The sequence below is a fragment of the Dermacentor variabilis genome, chromosome 7 (assembly GCF_050947875.1).
Source record: "Dermacentor variabilis isolate Ectoservices chromosome 7, ASM5094787v1, whole genome shotgun sequence".
NCBI lineage: Eukaryota > Metazoa > Arthropoda > Arachnida > Ixodida > Ixodidae > Dermacentor > Dermacentor variabilis.
In genome coordinates, this window is record NC_134574.1 from 152,630,809 (window position 1) to 152,653,148 (window position 22,340).

General features: G+C 46.0%; 2 protein-coding genes across 5 annotated transcripts in view; both read right to left on the reverse strand.

Moving 5' to 3' along the window:
- The window catches only part of LOC142587220 (uncharacterized), a 418,674-nt gene that overhangs the window by 175,585 nt on the left and 220,749 nt on the right, over nucleotides 1-22,340 (reverse strand). The gene's annotated exons all lie outside the window — the stretch shown is intronic.
- LOC142588899 (uncharacterized) lies at nucleotides 592-21,393 on the reverse strand. The gene is made up of 5 exons (XM_075700711.1): nucleotides 21,279-21,393; nucleotides 17,657-17,722; nucleotides 13,648-13,860; nucleotides 2,231-2,423; nucleotides 592-766 (listed from the first exon to the last, which is right to left on the reverse strand). Exons 2-5 carry the CDS (start codon nucleotides 17,712-17,714, stop codon nucleotides 592-594), a joined length of 639 nt encoding a protein of 212 aa, XP_075556826.1. The 5' UTR covers nucleotides 17,715-17,722; nucleotides 21,279-21,393.

Sequence of the window (22,340 nt, forward strand, 5' to 3'; positions counted from 1 at the left end):
GGCAATCGAGCACCTCTTCATCCACAGCTCCTGCTGCCTTTTCGGTGTAATGTCCGTATCACAGGAGTACGATAAGCTGGCAAAAAAGAGAGAATAGTATTTGAATAATGTGTCGAGGCCTATTTGGGGAATAATTAGGGGATGAATAAAAGGCTAAATACGTCTTTCTATAGAACGTTCCTATTCAAAGTTCATAGTCAGTTCTGTTCGGATCTATAGTTATCAAGGGATGCCGCTGCATAAGGCAGTGATGGTTGTCCTGAAATATTCTTAGTGTAGCGCATTCCCTCAGCTGCGAAATGAACAGTTGGAGCGTCCTCCCGTGCGCACACAGAACTTTTGTACTGCGGCAATGATGGGCCAGCGGTCCGGGTCGTTGCGCTGCCACCGCTACTTTCATAAGGCATTGATGTCGCCCGTAATGGCGTAATCACTTCCAGCCTTGGTTATGACCCAGGTTTACGCTACGCGGAAAGGGTCGTCGGGATCAGGAGTTGCAGCTAGTCTCGATAGCGTTTTTTGAGGCAGCGCTTTTCCAATTTAGGGCTGTACGGCGAGCTCATATGTTGCAAGCGGTGACCGAGTCGTGGCTCACTTGACTCGCTCGTTGCCAGGGTTTCCAGCGGGACCAGATGGTAGTGGTGTTGCAGCAGGCTGGGTTGGCCTTGCATGCTTGACCGGCAATTGCATTGAGTACATCTCGTACATTGTTATCAAGAGTGTCAGCACACATTGATTGAATATCCTGGGAGTACTGATCACAAAACTGATAACGTGTAAAAGCACGCGTCTGAGATTTACGGTGTGTCGGCCTGTCAGCGCGAGAACAGCCAACGCAGATAGCCGCCACCGACAGCGACACCATATTAAGTCGCTTCGCTAACCATTTAAAGCCAACCCACCAAGGATGACAAGGCCGACTTCGACATAAGTAAATACACTTATCGAAACGTTGGTCAGCCGGTCTGAGGCATTTTACCCCTCTTCATCGAATTTTATATTCCAATGCTTGCGCGCAGGCGGATCTGTAGTTATAACGCGATGCAGTTAGGTGCTTCTTAGTGTGTTCTTGAGCCACACAAGTCAGATGTAGAGCTTTGTAGAGCACCCCGAAAATGGATGCGGATTGCGTCTTAGCTCGCTGCAGATGCTTTACACTGGCTGAACGTTATACCGTTCTCTGAGTAAGATACTCGAAGCATGGCCACATCCATCGCTGGCACAGAGAGCCCTTTGCACACAAGTGCCGTTCTTGAGGTGTAGCGGCCTGAGTTGACTGTTTAAGATCTCCTGTGCATCCTCCTGCGTGCACACCGTATTCACTTTCACAACCTTTACCATTTAAATTGCCTGTTTCCCTTACCCCCACTGTAGGGTAGCGAACCGGACGCTCGTCTGATTGACCTTCCTGCCTTTCTGCCTTTTGTCCCCTTGCTTTTGCTCCTCCTTCGAGGCTCTCAGTTTTGGGGCACACCGTAGTACTTCGCACGCAAGGAGCGGCAGCTTTCCCATGGCCTACTTGATCGCTTTATATTATTTCTCGTAAAATGCACCTGTATGCCACGTCAACAAGGTAGGTGGTGGGGTTCATCTTGGAGGCATGTATAAGTCGTGCAATGCCATGTGGTCTCCCGAATAAATCGCAGTGCCTCTTGCTTGAATAAGCGATTTGTTTTTCGTTGATTGCCCGCACCAGGCGAGTGTTCTCCAAAATTTCTTGAAGTCCCAGCTCTGTCGTTGCCGACCTTTCATGGGGACCGAGATTCTGGGTACGGGGGGGCTCAACCAAGACAAGCCCTGAAAGCTACGTGTGTCCTAATAAGATGTCTAATATCAATGAACATCAGAGGCCTCCACACCTTGTATGTTCTAGGTGTTCGCGTGGTTTATCTGACTTCTTGCCTTTTCCTTATTTTTCCCCTCTTCCCGCATGCACTGTATGCAACCAGACAGCTGTTTGGTGCACCTCCCAATGTTTTTGTTTGTTTTTCATCTGTTTGCTCTTTTTTCTTGTACTAAATACTCTTTCACGCGTTTACGTACACCAAGTCCTTTCGCTCTTCGCAAAAAGCGATGATTTTAATGTAAGTCAAGTGCTTGTCAAGTAAAATTATAAAATATTTATTTCACATTTCTTTTAATAAAGCTGATATAGAATGCTTGAAATTTTTGTTAGAACACTAATAACATTGATGAAAGAAATGCGAACTTGTCAGGCAATGCGACTCACCCACACATAAAGTTGCAAAACATTTCGGTCCTATAAAAATTCACATCGTCCGTTCTGTCGTCTGGCTCTGAGCAAGCGCAGTATTCTTCACATAGGCCTGAAGTTGAGTTGTAAAAGTAGGCCAGGGACATGTTAGCAAATTCGCTGCATAATAATTCTTCACTATACTCGTATTCAAACGAGGTATCACGTCCTTGTATGGGGAGAAATTTCGTATCATTGCAGGCACCTACCGGTTCGCTGGCGCAGGACGGAGCATCTTGGCCTAAATATGTATATTTGAAAAAAAAAAGATTACTTGTGATTACCAACTCTCCTACCTTGATTCGATTGAAGAGTTCAATTGGTTGCTTTGCTATGAGCCTTATCAACTGTATAGAGCACAAAGAAAAGACGAGAAATACTGTATCGTCTCTGTGGTTTCGCCTGGGTGCTCGCGCTGAATTGTTCACCTTAAAATACTGTGCAGCAGCTAGCCCCCACCGAAGTTTTATAGTGTAAAGCGAGCTATCTTTTGGCTGCCTTGCTTTGAAATTGTTCTCAACATACGCTTACGGTGAGCGTGTTTATAACCAGGGTTATCTGCGTCCTCTATAACGATGAATTTATTCCAGGCATTTACGTATTTGTTACAACTAGTCGAATGGTCGAGACAGCATATCCTGATTATCGGCGCTTTTATTTCTTAAAAGAACATCTTTAAAGAGCCCCTCACCAGGTTTGGGCATTTCTAACAGAGAATCGCAGCGCATACTTCACGCGCTGACGATCGTGTCTGCAAAGTGTTACAGCGCATCCGTGCCGCGACAACAGCTGAAATGTCCAACAAACGTCGCACGTTCTCCCTCTCAAGGAAGCTTCGCTTATAGTCAGAGAGCCAATGTGCCGTGCACAAACACCGTGACACACGTCACTTCCCGCAACACTAAATTGTTCCCTAAATCGTCCAATAAGGAACATGCAATGCCGCCACTGTTATTGCGCCGCGCCGCTTAAATGGAAAAGAAAAAATCTGGCTGCGCTCGCCACGTTAACCCAACGAGGGCCCTCAGTTCAGGTATTGGAGAAGGCGGGGAAGGAGCGTCGCTTCCGGACACTTCCCGAGGCATAGGGACAAAGCTGGCTGTCCCCCATGCCTCCTGGTGGTATGGCGCAGGGCATTCATTTTCCATCTCCTCTAATAATAAACCGATTTTTTATTAAAGATGCCACAGAACCCATCGCACGATGACTTTCTACGGTAATGCGCTAGGAATGAATCAATGTAGCACCAAAACGTATCGCCACTGTCGAAACGAGTTATGTACGTGTGTCAAGGTCTCATTGTGGTAAAGACGACGCAAGTAACGTTTGATTTCCGGAAAGCCTCTGAGAGCTATGAGCATCGAAAGATACATCATCAGTTAGCACGCACTAAAAGCACAATAAATACCTCATAAACACCAAATTACCCACAGCGCGAAGTAATTGAACGCATTCCCCAAAGTCCTCACACATGACCATATTGGTAACCCCAAAATATTTACATTGAGTCCGCCAGCGTTGCCAGGTCACCTCGTCGTCTTTGCCTCCGTCGTCCGGTCCACGGTTGATCTAACAAGAAGGACAGGACGGTGGGGCGACCGAAGCGCCAGAGTCGGCCTGCTGACTCAGCTGGCCTGCGGATCGTAGTCGCAGGAACTCAGGGAAGTGGTGCCGTAAGCCTGTAGCTGAAGTCTCGACAACATGGGGTAGCATGTGAGGCGAACAGCCAGGCTCACATATTCAGCATATCAATAAAGCTTGTCTCTCTCTCTCTCTCTCCGGCGGAGCGCTCACTCAGCTCACGAGTTGCAGCCGCGGCAGCTGAAGTGCTCCCTCCACTCACTTCCCACGCTTTCTATGAGCCAGTCATCACGTCGGGCCTCCAGCTCATTCTCCTATATCCGTCCTCCCAGAGCGCCGCTGAGCTGCTCCCTTGTGCTGCGTGTTGTTGTTGCTGTCCTGAATGGCTGTGGCGCATACCCACAGTGGGTGATTGACCATGAATCGGGTGGTAAATTAGGTGTATAAAAAAACTAGGAAGTTAGCAGTTTAAACGTTGGAGCTTAAAGAGGAAAAGCTTTCTGGGGGGGGGGGGGGGGACAATCAGAAGAAGATGGTGTATAAAATATCCAATCATAAATAAATAAACAGAAGAATGCTATTGTATGGAGGGGGGCGATCAGTCTAACATAGTAATCGATTGGTTTCAATTAGGAAATTTTGGATTGCCGAGCAAATACTTCTGTAACTGAACCCAATAATGGAGGCTCTAAAGATAGGATCCAGGGCACTGATAAGATTAGGCCAATATTGCGAAGCGGGATTGGTAGTGGTCATTTTCCCATTATAGAAAAACACCTACAAGACAACAAGAAATTGTCTATTGTCTCCGCTTCGCTACAGAATGAGCATAGTGGGGAGGGGACCAGACCACACGTGTGTAGATAGAAGTTAAACATAGGTATACGGCAGCGCAGCCTCGTCATGGTCACTTCAATTTGCCATGTTTGGCGAAATTTATGTGCCGAGCGTACAGAAGATTTCGGTAATCCAGAGTGTTGGTAATTGCGGAGCCTGATACTGCCTGCATAATGGCACTCCTGCGAAATCTAGCAGCAGTAGAGCAGTCAAAGGGCATTAAGGGAGACACGGCCCATTTATTGATGCCTTGGCTAGAGAATCTGCAATTTCACTTATGATTAGTCCTTTATGGTCAGGCACCCAAATCAAATGCACGCTTCTCATGTACCCAGGTACCACTGAATGAAGCGTCCTCATTACGCGAGAATATTGAGAAGCAGTAACGGATGCGCACAATGATTCTCATTCTCATTTCTCATGAAGGTCTGCAATGTCAAAAGCCGAATACCAGCAGAAAAAAGGAGGAAAAGGGATTGTAGATAACGAACACAATTTTCAACAAATTTTGGAAGAGCTAAATACATATGTAATGGTTCTCTTTCTAAGAGAATTAGAGGACGGGACTTGTAGATGGGAGCTCCAGAGAAGAGCACGCAACCAAATTCTAAATATTGTAGGACGCTTAAGCTTCGCCTTCAAGAGTGGAACGCGATAGCGTTCCCGTCGACCCGCCGAGGGGTGTAAGACAATGCGCTACGACGCAGCGATCACTTACGAGGCGCCCCGCATCGGACTTTGCACCCACCAATCACGCGGTGAGCGTTGAGCAACGCAGCGTTCGGCGCGGAAACGAAACGTACGCCTGAGCAAGCCGAACGAACCAAAGAACTCGGTGTATCGGAGGGGGAAACGATCTACGCGAGCCAAACGTCGTGATCGGTACGGACAGCTGGGCCGCGACGCGCCTCGCACCAGTCCCTGCACAACCCCACTGAGCGCGTGGTGCGCCACCTGTCAGAGCAGCGCCATAATTGCGAGGAGGGGGTCTTCTATGTTTGCCGCAAGATGGCTCTGCGTGTGCGGAAAGCGCAGAAGAAATGCAGCGGAAACGTACTTCGCTACGCGTTTAACTGCGACTTCTGTAATTTACATGCTCATAATTATCGATATTCACCATAGTATAACTTTCGACGGCACGTTTCTAAGGCAACACCACAGTCACTAGAGGCGCTTTTGTCCTGCGTTGGACCATCGAACTTATGGCTGAGTGGTAGCGTCTCCGTCTCACATTCCGAAAACCCTGGTTCGATTCCCACCCACCCTATCTTGCAAGTTGTTTTTATTTATAAATTGCCTTCCGGGATTTCTCGGTGGCGGCCAACGCCACCGACGACACCGGCTTTTCTGCGACACGAGCTTCTTAAGAGGAAGCTTCAGCTCGAGTGCTCCTATCTAAATACATGTAAAAGGAGAATTCGTTTTTCTCGGCAACCACTGCACCAAATTTGACGAGGTTTGTTGCATTTAAAAGGCAAACGTAAAATCTAGTGACTGTTTGTTTCGAATTTTTGAGTTAGATTGTCAATTTTTTATTAAAAATTGGCAAAAATCAAAAATTTTCAGGAAACGAAACTATCAAGTTTACAACTCTGTAACTCAAACACTAAAAATGGCAATACAATTCTGTGAATTGCATTTAATAGTACATCTAAAGCGGACAAAATTGATATGTTACACACGAATATAAAAAAATGTAATCCTAGGAAAATAGAACTTTTGCAAAACCGTTGTAACCAACGTAACAAATTCACATAAGATGTAAAATGACATATTGAATTCGTCCGCTTTGAATGATCTAGTGGATGCCATTTACAGAACCGCGATATCCGTTTTTGATGCAGAGCTATGAATTTGTAAACTTCGTGCTTCTATTTTTTTTTCAAACGGTCAAATATTTAAAAATCTTGTTAAGAAATTTCAAGGCCTAAATCGAAATTTTGCTTCCAGCAGTCACTAGAATTTAACTTTCTCTTTCAAATGCAACAAATTTCATCAAAATCGGTCCAGGGGTTATCTCATAAAAACGTTTTTGCGTTTTACATCTAACGCTAAAGCTTCCTCTTAACGCTGTCGCTTTAATACAACTTGAACGTACGTACATACAATATAGTGGCACGTGTACTTTATCTTTATTGGGCGCCAACGCTTCACCACATAACAAATGTTATCGCACAGTGCAGGACGCACCGGCATGTGTCGAAGATTTCTCCAAAGTTATCGGTGGTTCAACCCGCTGTCTGTTGTGAACGTACCTTTGCAATTTGATCTCAACGCGCGACGCGTATGGTGCAGAACTTTCTTGAAGACACGTGGGTCCCAGCGATTACTCTGGAACATTCGATGACTGATGTATAGAAGCCGATGTGCTTGACCCGCTGATCAGATTTTCGACGATTGCCGAACGTGTTCACGGCTGTCGCCGTTCTTTGAGAGTATCCTCTTTTTGAGGGCAAAGGTTCGCGCAATAAAACGCTAGTTTCGTCAGTCCCAGTTTGGGTGCTTTCCTTACCGTCACTACTACGTGACATCTGGGGGAGGTGCTAGTGCGTTCATGTACCGAACGCCCCCGCAAAGTCACGATCCAAGCCCGAAACCCAAAGACAACACCAACATCGCCAAGGATTAGCGAGCAAGCCGTAGACAGCAATGACTGCGACCGGAATGCGGACCTTTTCCCAAGAAGACCAGAGCAATCAAGGCCAGGCCAGAAACCCCGATGGCTGCCCCAGCGCCCCCCATTCTGCTGCAAGAACCCCGGGACCAAACCTTCCATGAACCATCGTCGGAAGACCCAGAAACCTGGCTGGAGGCATTTGAAAGAATCGCGACTTTCAACAACTGAGACTCCGACGACAAGCTCCGGCATGTATACTACGCCTTAGAGGACGCTGCCAGAACGCGGTTCGAGAACCGGGAGTCCAGTCTGGAAACATGGGGCCTGTTCCGAAGCGGCTTCCTGCGGACATTTACGAGCGTCGTGCGCAAAGAAAAAAAAATTATGGGGTTTTACCTGCCAAAATCACTTTCTGATTATGAGGCACGCCGTAATGGAGGACTCCGGAAACTTCTACCACCTGCGGATCTTTAACGTGCACGTAAATATGAGTACACGGGTGTTTTCGCATTTCGCCCTCATCGAGATGCGGCCGCCATGGCCGGGATTCGATCCCGCGACCTCGTGTTCAGAAACCCAGCACCATAGCCACTTAGCAACCACGGCGGGTGTGCGCAAAGAAAGGGCCGAAGCTATGCTGTACAACTACCCAACGAGAACATAGCGATCCTCACCGAGGAGATGATGCGCTTGTTCCGTTATATCGTCTCGCATATTCCTGAGGATAGAAAAATTTGCTTCCTCATGCGTGGGATAAAAGAAGAGCTCTTCGCCGGATTGGTGCGCAACCCTCCCAGTACCGTTGTTGAATTTGTTTACGAAGCAACCCCCATCGAGAAAAACCTGAAAATGCGGAACCAACAATTCAACCGCCGCACGAACTTCATAAGCCACGCCGGAGTTTAATCGCTGGCCAACGACGACCTGCGTGAGACCGTCAGAGCAATCATGCCAGAGGAACTTAAGAGGCTGTGCCCACGATCCCAGTCTCAGGTTGCCCCGATCGCTGACTTCGTGACAGAAGAAATCCAGTGTTCACTGGAACTTCCCGAAGTGCAGCCGGAATCTCCACAGACGCAGCCTGAAGCAATGACCTATGCAGTCGTCACCCACCATCAAATTAACCCTCCGCACCCGTGCCAGGACACTGTAACGACGCAATTTCGCAGTCCGACGCCGCCAGCTCGCCCACCAATCGTCCAGCGAAACTACCCAAGGAAGACAGACTTCTGGCGCGCTCCTGACCACCGCCCGCTCTGCTACCACTTCGGAGAAGCGAGTCACGTCGACCGATGATGTCCCTACCTGGAGATGGAACGGCCGGGGTTCGCCGTTAACTCGCCGCGACCACAGCTTGGTGAACGACCTCGCGATATCACCGACTACCTCGCCGCTACTCAGTCGAGCGCTCGACGACCGTCTTGTTCACCGTCACCAGGCCGCTACCTGTCGCCGCAATGCCGACCATACGCTGGCCCAGGCCAGGATCAGTCTGCGAGCCCATGTCCGGAAAACTAAAAGCAGCAACCGATGGAGGTGTGGTTGCTGTTCGTCGAACTGACGAAAATCCTCCGCCGCCGATGAAAACGCCGAAAAGACGATCTCGACGGTCGATATATCAACGAGACGCCGCCATACCGAGGAAGACTAGAAGCAAAGAATACGCCGGAAAACCAAGACCTCACGACGCGATGTACCAGCCACATGCCAACACGACGCAGCCGTGATCCGACGCCGAGACCTAATTTCAACGCAAGCTAAAGAACCACCGATCTCGACGTGCTTCTCGCTGGCCATGCAGTCACTGCCTTAGTGGACACAGGAGCCGACTACTCTGGGACAAGTGAGCCCCTCGCCACCCAGTTGAAGAAAGTTAAGACCGCATGGGAAGGGCCTCAAATGCGGACAGCTGGAGGGCACCTAAAAGCGCCGCTTAGAATCTGCACCCCATAAATTACAGTTCAAGATCGGACCTATATTGCGATTTTTGTCCTTCAAAGTGTTCAAGAGACGTCATTGTCGGCATGAATTTCCTGAACGAATGCGGTGCAATCATCGACCTGAAGTCGAAGTCGATAACACTGTCGAAAGATGAAGCGATACCACCGGAGAGCTGTCGTAGTCACCACGCATTGAGTGTCCTCGAAGGTCAAGTCAGCATCCCCACTCCAGCATTGTCATTTCCGTCGGCACCGAAACAACTACACACGTAGAAGGCGTCATCGAGGGTGATCAACGTCTACCGCTCGACCGTGAAAGCTGCGTCGAAAGAGGAAACATCCGACTTCACAGAGGAAAAACGAAAGTGTTGCTGTCAAACTTCAGCCAAGAGTTCAAGCACATCAAGAAGGGCACGACGATTGCATATATCGAGGAAATTCTGGAAACCAGCAATGCGTGTGCACTCTCGGTTTCGGTTCCATCTACCACGACGACCGTAGTTCCCGAACCAGACTTCGACATAAATCCAAGTCTCCCCATGATTAAGCAGCAACAACTCAGAAGTCTGCTTTGACGATGCAAACACTGTTTATCTACGTCATCTAGGAGTGAAGAAACACCAGTCGAAAAGCATAGCATAATAACCGAAGAGTGTGCTCGACACTCTGCCAGAGCCCTTACCGAGTTTCGACGCAAGAACGTGAAGCTATAAGACATCAAGTCGACAAAATGCTGCGTTACGACATCATCCAGCCGTTGAAAAGCCTGTGGGCATCTCTTGTTGTCTTGATGAAGAGGAAGGGCGGAACCCTACGTTTCTGTGTCGATTGTCGTCCAATGAACAAGACCACAAAAAGGGGTATACCCTCTCCGACGCATAGATGACGCATTGGATCGGCTCTGCAACGCTAAATTCTTCTTGTCGGTGGATCTCAAGTCTGGCTACTGGCGAATAGAAGTGAACGAGAGAGATCGCGAAAATACCGCCTTCATCACGCCTGAAGGGCTGTACGAGTTCAATGTCATGCCATTCGGTCTGTGCTCGGCGCCTGCAACGTTCCAGCGCGTGATGGACACGGTGTTAGCAGGTTTATAATAATAATGCCTTTACTTTTCATCCAAAGGATGTGGGAGGCAGAGAGAAAACTTGATTTCCAGTTTTCCGGGCTCTCGCCACCCCGATACAAATACATGATTTTTAGAAAAAAGGCAGACAGTACAAGCATATCAGCACAGACAAATAGGGATATCAGAATACACAAACAATGGACATTTTTTACACAAATGTAGAATTCCAAAAACAAGGCGATGTGCATAATGTCATGTCGCACATTTCAAACAAAAGGTACCACCCTTTCGCGTATAACTGAAACAATATGACGCAAATCTTCTGGCCGAATGCGTTGAAGATATATATTGTTATTTTGGCACAGGTTTAAGAAATATGGAAGCATATGTTGTTCGTAACCTCTTCTGAATCAATGTATGTGCCAAATATTGGTGTTTCTGGTTGCGTACGTGATATTTCTTTTCTGCAGTGAAGCCAGTTGTGCAATGAACGAAATGGCAGACCTGCCTTGTCTGCTTTAATGACGTTGTCGTCTTCACCGACAATTTCGGCGATCGCCTTAGGCGGCATACGACAGTACTAGAGGCCATCAAGTATTCATGATTTACTCTCAAACTGGAAAAATGCCGTTTTGCTTACGATGAGCTGCTGTTCCTAGTCCATGTCATCAGCAAATCTTGAGTCCGCCCCGTCCCGCAGAAGACAGCTGTTATCGCAACGTTCCCGCAGCCAACCGACAAGAAGACAGTGCGCAGATTCCTTGGCATATGTGCCTACTACAGGCGCTTTGTCAAGGACTTTTCACGCATCCCTGAGCCGCTGACACATCTAACAATATCTGATGTCAAGTTCCAGTGGTAAACGCCGTAGGCCGACGCAATTAAAGAACTGAAACGACGCATGTAGTCGCCGCCGGTTCTTGCGCACTTCCACGAGGATGCCGCTACCGCAATCCACATCGAGGCCAGAAGCCTATACCTCGGTGCCGTCCTAGTGCAAACGAAAGACTAATTTGAACGGGTGATAGGTTACGCTAGCCGGTCGCTGTCAAAAGCGAAAGTCAATTATTCTGCGACCGAAAAGAAATGCCTCGCCATCTTTTCGGCTACAGCAATATTCCGCCCTTGCCTATTTGGCAGGCCATTCAATGTCATCAGCGACCATCACGCGTTATGTTGGCTAGCAAATTTTAAGGACCTTCCAGGATGGCTGGCGCGGTGGAGCCTCAGACGGCAAGAATATGACATCACTGTAACCTACCTACAAGTCCGGAGGACAATACTGCTGCTTGCGCTCGGCTGCACGAGCCTGTTCTCGCGCTCGGGCTGCAGCATCGGCACGGCGTAGACGAGCTAGTTCCCGGCTCAGCTCGCGGTATTGCTGATCGAAAGCTGCCTGCTCCTCATGAATACATGTGACGCGTGGCCTACCAAATTCGGAGCTGGAGAAAAACTGCTGCGCGAGCGCTCGGCTGCAACGGAGTGCAACGACGTCACCACTGGTGCAGCTAAATCAACACCACTTAGATAGCACAAGGTCTTATCACTCCGATCCATGACGTCATGTTACCTGGCCCGATTGCCATAGAATCTAATGGGGATGCCCCTGAAGAGACAAGTGCGATTTCGACGTCACCGCTTTCACCACTTCAGCATTGTCAATTGAAATTACGGGCCGCGTAGTTTGACGTCATGGATCGGAATAAACAGGCCTTGTGCTATGTAGGTGATGTTGCCTAATAGCGCCCCTCTCTTCCTCTCTTCTTTTCGTGCATGAGCATGGGGTTGCGTCGGAGGAGTTTTCGGCGTACAGTCGACCGACAGACGGACGGAAGCACGAACGGAACGACGAATCGTCTAGCCACATACAGCTTCGCTACAATAATTAAATTATCGTTGTTGTTTATTTCTTATCTCAGTGAACAATATTTTACGTCCGCGGCTGATTAATTGTGATGCTGCTGTGGAATTTCTCTTCGACTGCGCTCATCGCTTTTTTCTACTGAAATACCAATTATAGGGTCATGCCAGAGGAATTCTCCCCATCGTCCTGGCCGTCGTCTTCCGTATAGTGCGATAAGCTCCTGTCAGGCCCCGTGCGGCACGCACATCAGCATGTCCATCAGCCGCTTGAGGTAGCGTGATCTCAAGTTTTGGATACGTGTTGAAGCGACAGGCAGCACGAAGCCTTTGCTCCCTTCTGTAATTCCTTTTAAACACACCGGCGTATTGATTGCTCATCGAGTGAGGACTACTCAGGTTTGCCTTTGCGCTTGACGCCATGCTTTCAATTGAATTAGTAAGCGAATCTTTACTGCACTTTATAGGGCCGCCAAGACTACGAACCCCATTTCGTGTAGTCAACTACCTTGCTATCGATATCAATGCTTCGCCTTTCAGGCGAGACTGCGACTTTTTAAAAATATTCTTTTAGTGGAGTTACACACTCGATATTTGATTAGGTCTGGAAAATGTTCAGATGGTCCTTCATTTTATTTGCGCACTGCGGCCGACTGCGGCCAAACACCGTAGGGGCCGACATGCTCGTCAAGCGGCGCCTGGAGCCTTTTCTAAACCGAGTCATCGTGACAAACTTGCAGGTTAAGATAGTTCGCATTGATTATCACCGCTTACAACCTGTGATATTCGATACATTCTGCCCGCGCGCAGCGGTGATCTTTCTATCGAAGCAAGTTTGAAGGGACTTCAACATCTCTGCGCGAAAGCGCCTAGTCATGGCATGCTTTTAGACATTTCACGTGCATTCATTGTAGCTGTTACTACATCAAAGCTATAATAGATAATTTCACGGAAACAAATCACTGGCCTGTTTCTCAATACTCTCTTCAGCCAGGCAAACTATTTCCCGTAGCAGCATTCCCTACGACACTACTCTATTTCATATGTACTGTATACGTCCCAAAAATGCTCGGTAAATAAATAAATAACTTCAATGTGGCGGGCTTGGTATTGAATTCTAATTGTAGGAAGATAACTACATTATATTTTTCAAATATTTAAAGAATTTCTTCTGTGAATATAGTATAAGTTGACTGCCGCACATGACCTATACTACTTTCTTTTATTATACGTAGCGCGCACCGACTTCCTTTAAACGTTTAGCACATGTTAGCTGAAATACTCTATTTAGTTTAGGCTTAGGAGACTCGGTATGTTGTACAAGATAAATTTCTGTTGTTTTCTTAATGCGCATAATTAACGTGAGGACTAAAGACACGGATTTGTTACTGTGTATAATGGGCAAAGCACAATCTATTTACACTGCTCTAACGTTAAGAAAGCTTCGCCAATAGTGCACCGAGTAAATCACAAAGTTTGTAGTACACACCTGTATTGCAGCATTGTATGCACTCTATGCGGCTGTTGAATGTGCCATTGATATTTTTGTCAATGAGGACAAGCTCGCATTGCTGGCTGGTCTTGTTGTATATGTATAGAACGTCGGTGTTCTTTTTTGTTTCATTGGTGTAAAATGGTTGCTCTGGAGTCTTACAGGCTTGATAATGAATGGAGTTTCCGAGACCACTGGCTGCTTGCATCTCTGTAAAAAGCATCAGTTGAGGAATTAATATTTTTCCTTCAAGAAAAGAAGAGTTGGAATGCCGGTCCTGGCAAAGGTAATTAATTGAAATAAATTCTAGGGCTATACGTGCCAAAACCATGACATGATTACGAGACACGCCATATGGGGCGGGGGGGGGGGTGGCTCCGCTATAATTTTTACCACCTGGGGTTCTTTAATGTGCACCCAATGCAAGGTAAACAGGCGTTTTTGCATTTCACATGCATCGAAATGCGGCTGCCGGATTCGATCCCACGATCTCGTGATTGGCAGCGCAACGCTATGCTGCCACGGCGAGTACGCGGGAAGGTATGCAGTGGTTTAGAAGTATCATATTTGATAGATAATTTTCATTGTGGATGCATCATATGCATTTTACAATACTACTACTGGAATCAATAATACTACCGTACGGTACAATACTAGCAAGGTTTTCTTTCGCTACCGCATCGGGTTTATAATTTCCTCGCACAAGCGTACTCCCACTATGCGTATGGTGCCTCCGTTTGGTAACTTTAATTCGCAATGTGCCCATTAGCGGTCCCATTAAGGGGGCTCGATAAGCGGAGAAAGCGACGAGAGATGTTCCCGTCTCGGCATATACGTATACCTGTGTGCTGTCGCATTGAGTCCGCATTTGTGAGGACGAAGTCACGTCATGATAAGGCAAACGGCTTAGTATTCTCTGAGTCTGGTTAGCCTCCCTGACATATCGCTGGCTCTCTCTCCTCTCTCACAGTATGAGCCTCGCTCAACAAATGGTGCATGGCTTCGCATTCCTTACTGAGTGCCCTGATCCACACCAGTAGTGTCATTTCCCTTTGGGATTGTCGGACACCCACATCTTAACTCTTTCTCTGCGGCAGCCGCCTTAGGTTTCTCTGTATGGTAAGAACTATTGCGAAGCTCTTATCTTACATTGCGCTCAGTCCCAGTTTGGGGTACCAATATAGTCGCCATAGGCACTAATATGCCGAACTCCTCTTTGGGAACTCTCGAGCCCACATGAACGCGTCTCTTCCACTTGGTTTACAGTCTGCATGGTGGCAGCTTCCGTCGTCGGTTGACTCAGCAGATCGTATTTCTTCTCATTTGTTTGTTTCACGGATTTTATCATTTTTTCAACTTCGTTTTTTTTTTTTGCCCACGAAAATTTAATAAGAAAAACGCAATGTTATTGCGCTACTGCACCTAATTTTTTGCCAAACAGTGCAGTTTGTTCAAATGCTCCAAATATGAATTCTTCCAATCGCTGCTGTAAATTTGATGATGTGCAATTTCTTGCCTGTGGACGTATAGAAAACTTGGAAGGTACGATTGTAAAAGCAGGTTCTAATCATCTTATTCAACCGTCTGCCTCTACTACGCTCCTCTCGGGTTGGTTATGAATGTTCCACGGGTTGCCAATTCTAGGGTTTCTTTCACGTCGACCGAAGCAACAACAATTAGATATTGAGCACCAGCCGTCCCGCTTAGTTTTGCGGGTGTTTTCTGAGAACGTGCTTGGCTGTCGCGTGTGCTGGCACAGTTTATTGTTACACCTCAAACGCTTATTAAGGCTTATTGCGTAAATCGCTTATTCAATTCTGTGCAAAAGAAAATCTGGATCTCTTGCAATTCGTTTGACTATATGCTGCCCGGGTGCAATGAAAGCAATGCACTTACTCTATTTGTGATCACATAACCTGAATTCAATATTGTTGTTGTTTTTAAATGTCTCGAAGTCCTCTCAACTGGAAGGTTCTGCGTATTTGAAATCCCCCACTTGTGGGTTTTCAGATCTATAGCTTAGCGCCTTTTTGCTACGCATCCTACCCATGCCACTGTTGATATTGCGTGGTGCCGTGCGCACCATCACAAGCGAACACTGACCATAGCCTTCAGCGATTTATTCGCTGGAGCTTTTAGCACAGTGTTGGAAAATCAATTTTTGTTCCAAAGTTCCTCCCCCAACTTTTATTCCGCCTACTGAGGACGATTTTAGCGATGTATGTATGGCTGAATTGTCGGATGTAATACAGAAACTTCAGACGACTGTACAGGGCCAAGGTGGAGTCACTTCAACTACGTAAAAAATTATTTGAAAAGAGTCGCAAGATGACCTACTGAACAGTATTAATTATGCAGTCAAAAAGGCACGAATTGCGTGTGAATGAAAAATTGCATTCATTTTACTGTTCCTGAAAAAAAAAAGTGGGGACAGTTATGCATCAAACAACGTCAGGTCCACTGCTTTAACGCCAAATTTTGTAAAGATAACAGAAAGAACTTTATATGTTTGTGTTCTGAAGATTATCAATAAGACAAAGCTCGTCAGTCTATATCAAATTGTTTCGTGACTAAGCTGTTCAATGTGGCAGGCGCACATTGACTTTGACAGTCGTATACAGCTTGCGTGAGAGACAGTGTGTAGCATTAATTACACTAGACATCACAAAAGCATACGATAACGTTCAACACGGGATATTAGCCAGGTCTGAGAACTTCCCAAATATTTGCAAACATGGATTTGGAGTTTTTAAGTGACCGAGAAATTTATTGTTTTTAGAATGGCTTATGATCGGGCATAAATCAACAATAAAAAGGAATTCCTCAAGGAGAAGTGCTGTCCCTGGTATCATTGAATATTTTATTGAGCTCCATTCCATGCCATGGAGATTTGTATACTTACTTCTATACAAATTATATGGCATTTTTCTCATCGGCAAAAGACTTGCGCACACTGTTTAAAAGCTTGCAAACGTATTTATCTGGTCTAGAAGACTGTCTTAATACTATTCATCTTTCTCTAAATGTCAACAAATGCTAATCGCTTGTATTCAATAATAATAATATTGTTCAGCTGCTAAGACCCAGTACGTGTACAGGTTTTTTACCACCGGAACATTATTACACAAGTAGATATTGTCAAGTATCTTACTGTGATATACGACAGCTGTCTTTCATGGCATAAGTATACAGATTATAGTAAGAACAAAAGGTGTTTTGGCGGTGGGATAAATCCAAAAATACGCACTAGTTGAACAGGGATGCACATAGCCATCTTGTTATCAATTTTCTGCATGTATGTACGCCCTGTGCTGGCTTTTTGGCGTGCGTATTACTATGCAGTGCATGTCTATAAACTTCGCCCCCTTGTTCTTCTGGAAAAGCAGACATTGAAGCTGTGTTTAGGGTTGCCTAAATTTGTAGCAAATACTATTTTGCATCTGGAAGCAAGGGCACCCTCACTTATAGCGCCGTTTTATTCCTTGTAGGATAAATATTTTAGGAACATATGAATCACCAATAAGACGGAGCCAAACCATGTTCATTTCTTAAGCCTGCTATGTTTTTTTACGTATATTGGGGTAGATTCAGCGTACCGCAAGGTAAATTTGTACAAACTGTTTTGGATCTATTGAGCCTTCAAATAAAGAAGCTCGATGCCACTTGCTACGAAGAATATCCTCGTCTAATACGCACACTTTGATTATCTTTTTTCCAAGTAATGCAAAATACCTGCCTTGCAAAATGTTAATTGCTATTTTGCGGGGTTGTTTTATACCAATGTAAGCAAATGGGGTAAAAACGACTGCAGCATTGCAAAACGAAGAGTGATAGTGGAATATTCTGCCCTATTCTGGTTGGTCATCTGCCTTTCTTCTTCCAGATGTTGTACACGTCTTTATGGGAGAATATTTCGCAATTGTTTTGGTTCTTCCTAATCTAAACCCATTAATGGAGCCTGTATGGGTCCATTAATGGGTTTCTTCCAAAAGAAGAAAAAATTTACCTGTGAGCAGCAAAGCCATAAGAGCAGGTAATGCAACACGGACGATCAGGAAACGCATCGTGGTTTCTGAAAGAAGACAAATATATTATCTTTACAAACAACGCTCCTTACCAATGTACGTGTTAAGCTATATATCAGCATACGGACCTGGCAAATATACTGTGACCCAACGGATGAGCCGACAATTTTTGTTTACAAATTGACTGTTAGCTTTAGATGCGTGGCAACTTCGAAAAACTATATTTCAGACATGGGAACGTATAAATGAGCGAAATGTGCGTCCAGTACTGTATCGAAGTTAGATGTCCACACCATTGAATCAATGCCGCAAAGCTCATTGCAGTTAATAGGATCTTCCATCATTACTGCATGCTCACTGACGGTACAACAACCGACAATTAAGCCAAACACAATGAAATTTCTCAGTACTCGTTTACATTGCTTCATAAACTAAACATTTGCGCTCACGTTCGAGCGTAATTTCTACCTCTAGTGCCAGAATGTTGCAACTTCATCGATTAGCTCATGTTCGTGTAAAGCACGGGAGCAGTGTGCGCTAGCTCACACTTGCCCTGTCTACAGGACGTCGCTGTGTCAATAAAATTTCATTTTCAGCAAGCTAGGATTTAATGGCAGAGCACCTCTGGTCACTATGCCCTCTCTGTCGTGAAAACCCGCACTGTGTGTGGGATAACGCGTGTTAGGCGCATATATGCTTTTCAATGAATTGTCGACTAGGGAGGCTCACTTGAGGCAAGATACAACTCAGCTCAACAGCTACCTCCACCGACCGAAGAGTGCATGAAGCCTCCAGGGGAGTTTTTCCCAGGTAGCGATCGCTGGGAACATTGCACTAGCGTGTAAAAAAGGACACGGAGAGGAACATGAAAAAGACACACCGAACGCTAGACATCAACTGGCTTTATTCTCAGGAGGGCACAAATGCTACAAATAAATACGAATAAATAAATACGAAATACGAATAACCACCAACTAGCCCAGCTTTCTGCCTTAAATGCGATCGCTGTAACAAGCAACGCTGCAGCATGGTCTCCGAGATCGCTCCCCCCTAGCTCCACCTGGGAGCGCGATCTCGGAAGCTATATGGCTGCATTCGCAACTATTTCGCGCGTCATCGCGCAAAACGTGGAGCCTGGCCGACGACGCTCGGCGCCTTGGCTCATCGCACTGCTTTCTGACCTCACTGACGTGCGCGAAATTTATGCTTTCAGCTCGGGCTGAGCTCAACAGTGCTGAGTATTACCATATGCGGATATATGGGCAAAACGGGGTTCGTAATGTCGCTCAGACAAATTAACTGACGTCACACCCTTTTTTAATACGCAAACCACTTCAGGCTATACGTATGTGTTCGCTACGGCTTGCTCGACACCTCCTAAAAATGACTAAAAGCGTTCTTGCTGCAACGGAAACGTCACCACTGTAGCCCGACATTTCTCGCCAGCTGCTAATATTCCGCGGCGGCTTTCTTCGGTGTGTCCTTTCTGTTTTATTTTTCTTTTTTTGCGACAAAGACTTGTCTGTCTTCTTTGAACCGTGAGTGATCATGCTCTTTCTTCGTGGACGTACCTGCCACTAAAGGAGTGCCTCTACAGCAGTTTTCGACGCTTGGTCATTCACCGTAATGAAAGCCTAGCGATAGGGATTATTGCTCCCCAAGAAAATAAACGTCGATAAAATTGAGCTAAACTAAAACTTCATATGCTTTTCAAGCCGTAATAAAGCTTTCCACGAGCTACAGAGCCATGCGCAGTTCTTGGTAGCGTGTTACTCTTCGCGTCACTTGCTCTTAGGATTTTATCGTTGCTGTGTCTACAGTGGTGCAATTTTGATGCCAAATCATAAGTGTATAAATTGCGGTGTGCCTAGTGTGTGCGTCATTGCACACGTCACGTCGCTGCCTCCCATGCGTCACTAGCTCTTCCGATTTAATCATTGCTGTGTCTACTGCGATGTACTCCCGACGCGTCTATGTCAGCGGCAGCTGTGAAACCTGGTCGCGCACAGAAGGACGCCTCAGAAGAAGAAGCAAGAGAACATAAAGAAGGAAAAGACGACGTAGTCACGACAGTCCTACCATTAGGCATAAAATAAAATCCATCGTTCTGCAGCAAAATAGTCGCAACGTTTCCAGCCTGTGACCAACGTGTACGCAGGCACACACACCGATTCAACTGAGAGAACTTTACTGCATGTCGAAAACAACAATCGAAAGCATTTCACCTAAGTGATCATAATGTTTTCGTATTCGTACACGTCAGCAGTCTTAATTGTGCCTGCTGAATTGTTTTTTTGTGCGGGCGATGTTAATGCGACTTTCAAGGTCTGCATGACCGCACCACATTGAGTGACCGGATCTAAATCCTATTTGACACCGACAGAGCAACTGATTTTTGTTAATGAACTCTTTATAAAACCCGCGGAGCACTCTTTCAATGAGTTTCACAATGTTCGACCTTAACGCCATTTGGCCTTCTGCTGTCAATAGTATATCCTGCCCCTTGCTATTTATTTAACCGGATAACGGGAAGATTCGGCCTATGCTTCACAGAGCCTGTTCTTCTTTCTGTTGGGGTCTCCACTTTGGGATTCAGCCACCGGGACGCTTGTTCCGATTTACAAAAACTTTCTTACAGAACCCAAACGAATGCCCTGTCAAATTCTATCATTTCCTCTTTGTGTACTTTTGAGTTAACTATTATTCAGTCCGTCTCACTTTACTGATCTTATTTTAACAGATAAATCTACGTTATAAAGCACTAAATCCGTCGTTATTGGACAATGTATTCATTATAAATTAGTATAATCCATTAATTTCTTGTCCAATCGCCCTATAGTAGGTAGGAGGCACATACGTAATTGCAAATAACAACAACAGCTTGCGTGGCACCCTTGAACAGAACGCTTAAAGTACACGGTTAGTTGGCATAAAGCAGTAGCATATCCAGAAACAGAAAGACACGACGGCATCTAGTGCACACAGTACACACTGAGGGAGCACCGGCACAACATGCCACAAAAGACGTCTTTTCGCACCGACGTCTATTGCCGGACTTCGAAAAATGGCGCTTCAAAGCAGGCTTTCAGTTACATCAGGGAGGTGTGAAATGAGTGTATCTTTGAACTTACCCATGCCTTTTCACACGAACGGCAATTTGTGCACTGTTCTCTTCAGCGTGAGTTCGAGCAGATATCGTTGTATGACATGCTGTTGCGATTATTCATTACAATGGCCAGCACGACGATGCACGCGGAAAGAGAGTCAACGGAAAATTGTAATGCAAATACGCCATTCGGCCAATTGGTGCATAGATGGATGAAGTAAGGCAAATGAGACATGCAAAATAAACTAACAGAGCCGGCGAAAGCTCGCGTTCGCGTAAATGCGCATTTAGTGTACCTAAGCGGTATTAATTGCCAAGGCCTTTGTATTATAGTGGAGTCACCAGCACCCTTTTAGTTTAGTTATTTCTCATCGACGCGGTCTCTGCAATAAGCTCCCATATTAAATGTTCTGGCTCTCCAGAAGTCGAGAGTAGATGCAAGCATGAAATGGCTACTGGCAAAGCAGATTTTTGGAGTACTTCCGACGATTACTCACGACCATCTCACAAACACCCGCGGCGCGCCAACGCTGCGGGGCTGGTGACGCCGCGTGGCCCCATCTCTCGAAGGAGGCGGCGCCAAACCCGCGCCGCTGAACTCGCGGAGAGCTGGCGTTGAAAAGAGCACAGGCAATCTTGTCTCAGCGCCAAAAGATGACAATCAAGTGTATGGTGCAGTGTATATGACTTTCGAACGTCGCTATTGGAAATGACAAATAAGACTTCAGCATACTAGAAGTTACAGCTTGATATTGTGAACAAACATGAGGAAGACATCTGAAGGAATTTTTTTTTTATTTGTTTGGGCAGTAACTAGCGTATGTAATGCGGTCATGTGCAAGAGGTTGGGGGCCAGAGACAGCATTAGGTTTTCACTCGTTGCCTTTATGATCTCGTTTTTAATGATGCCTCGATGTTCTTCTTTCGTTCTAGACCCATTCTCGTCCTATTCTCGTGTTGAGTGGCCAGATAATGGCTCTGAATTTTCGCTCATGGTCCATTGAAGGTCACTGACAAAGGCAGCTAAAAACATTTCATGCTTAAACAGATGTGCATAACCGCCAGACCCTGCAGGATCAAAACCTAATTTCTAGCGAAGCACTTTCTTTCAATCGGTTACATTAAAATTTTCAGTTGCCAAATAAACCACACTCTAAAATTTTGCTGGAATATCACTCATAACATGACTCATTTCATGCAAATGTAACCTGCGTATGAAACGTCCTTCTCTTAAGACACCAAGAAAACAGGAGTATAAAGCTTCCATGATGACGAAATTGTTGAATATACATTAAGTTTCGCAAATAAATAAGGCATAACGGGACTCCCATTGCCTGCAAAAATGGAATCGCAGATCGCTCTCAATCCCCAGAGGACACCGTGAAAAGCTACTACGTTCCTTTAAAAATGAGCATTCAGTAAATATTTCCCGAACTTTTAAATAAATAGGTCAAAACGGTATGGTTTAGCCGCGCGTTACCTTCAACGTGCCGTCCATTTTTGACCGAATGTGAACCTGATGCCTGTGGTGCGTAGTTAGACTATAAGACACTGGAGAA

Bases quoted from the DNA above. Each gene is read 5' to 3' on its own strand.
- LOC142588899 (XM_075700711.1), bottom strand. From the start codon at position 17,714: ATGCGTTTCCTGATCGTCCGTGTTGCATTACCTGCTCTTATGGCTTTG. The intron at 2,424-13,647 runs GTGTGTACTACA...TCCCCATACAAG, and splicing joins CATACAATGCTGCAATACAG to GACGTGATACCTCGTTTGAA. The intron at 767-2,230 runs GTGAGTCGCATT...ACACGTTATCAG, and splicing joins TTTTGCAACTTTATGTGTGG to TTTTGTGATCAGTACTCCCA.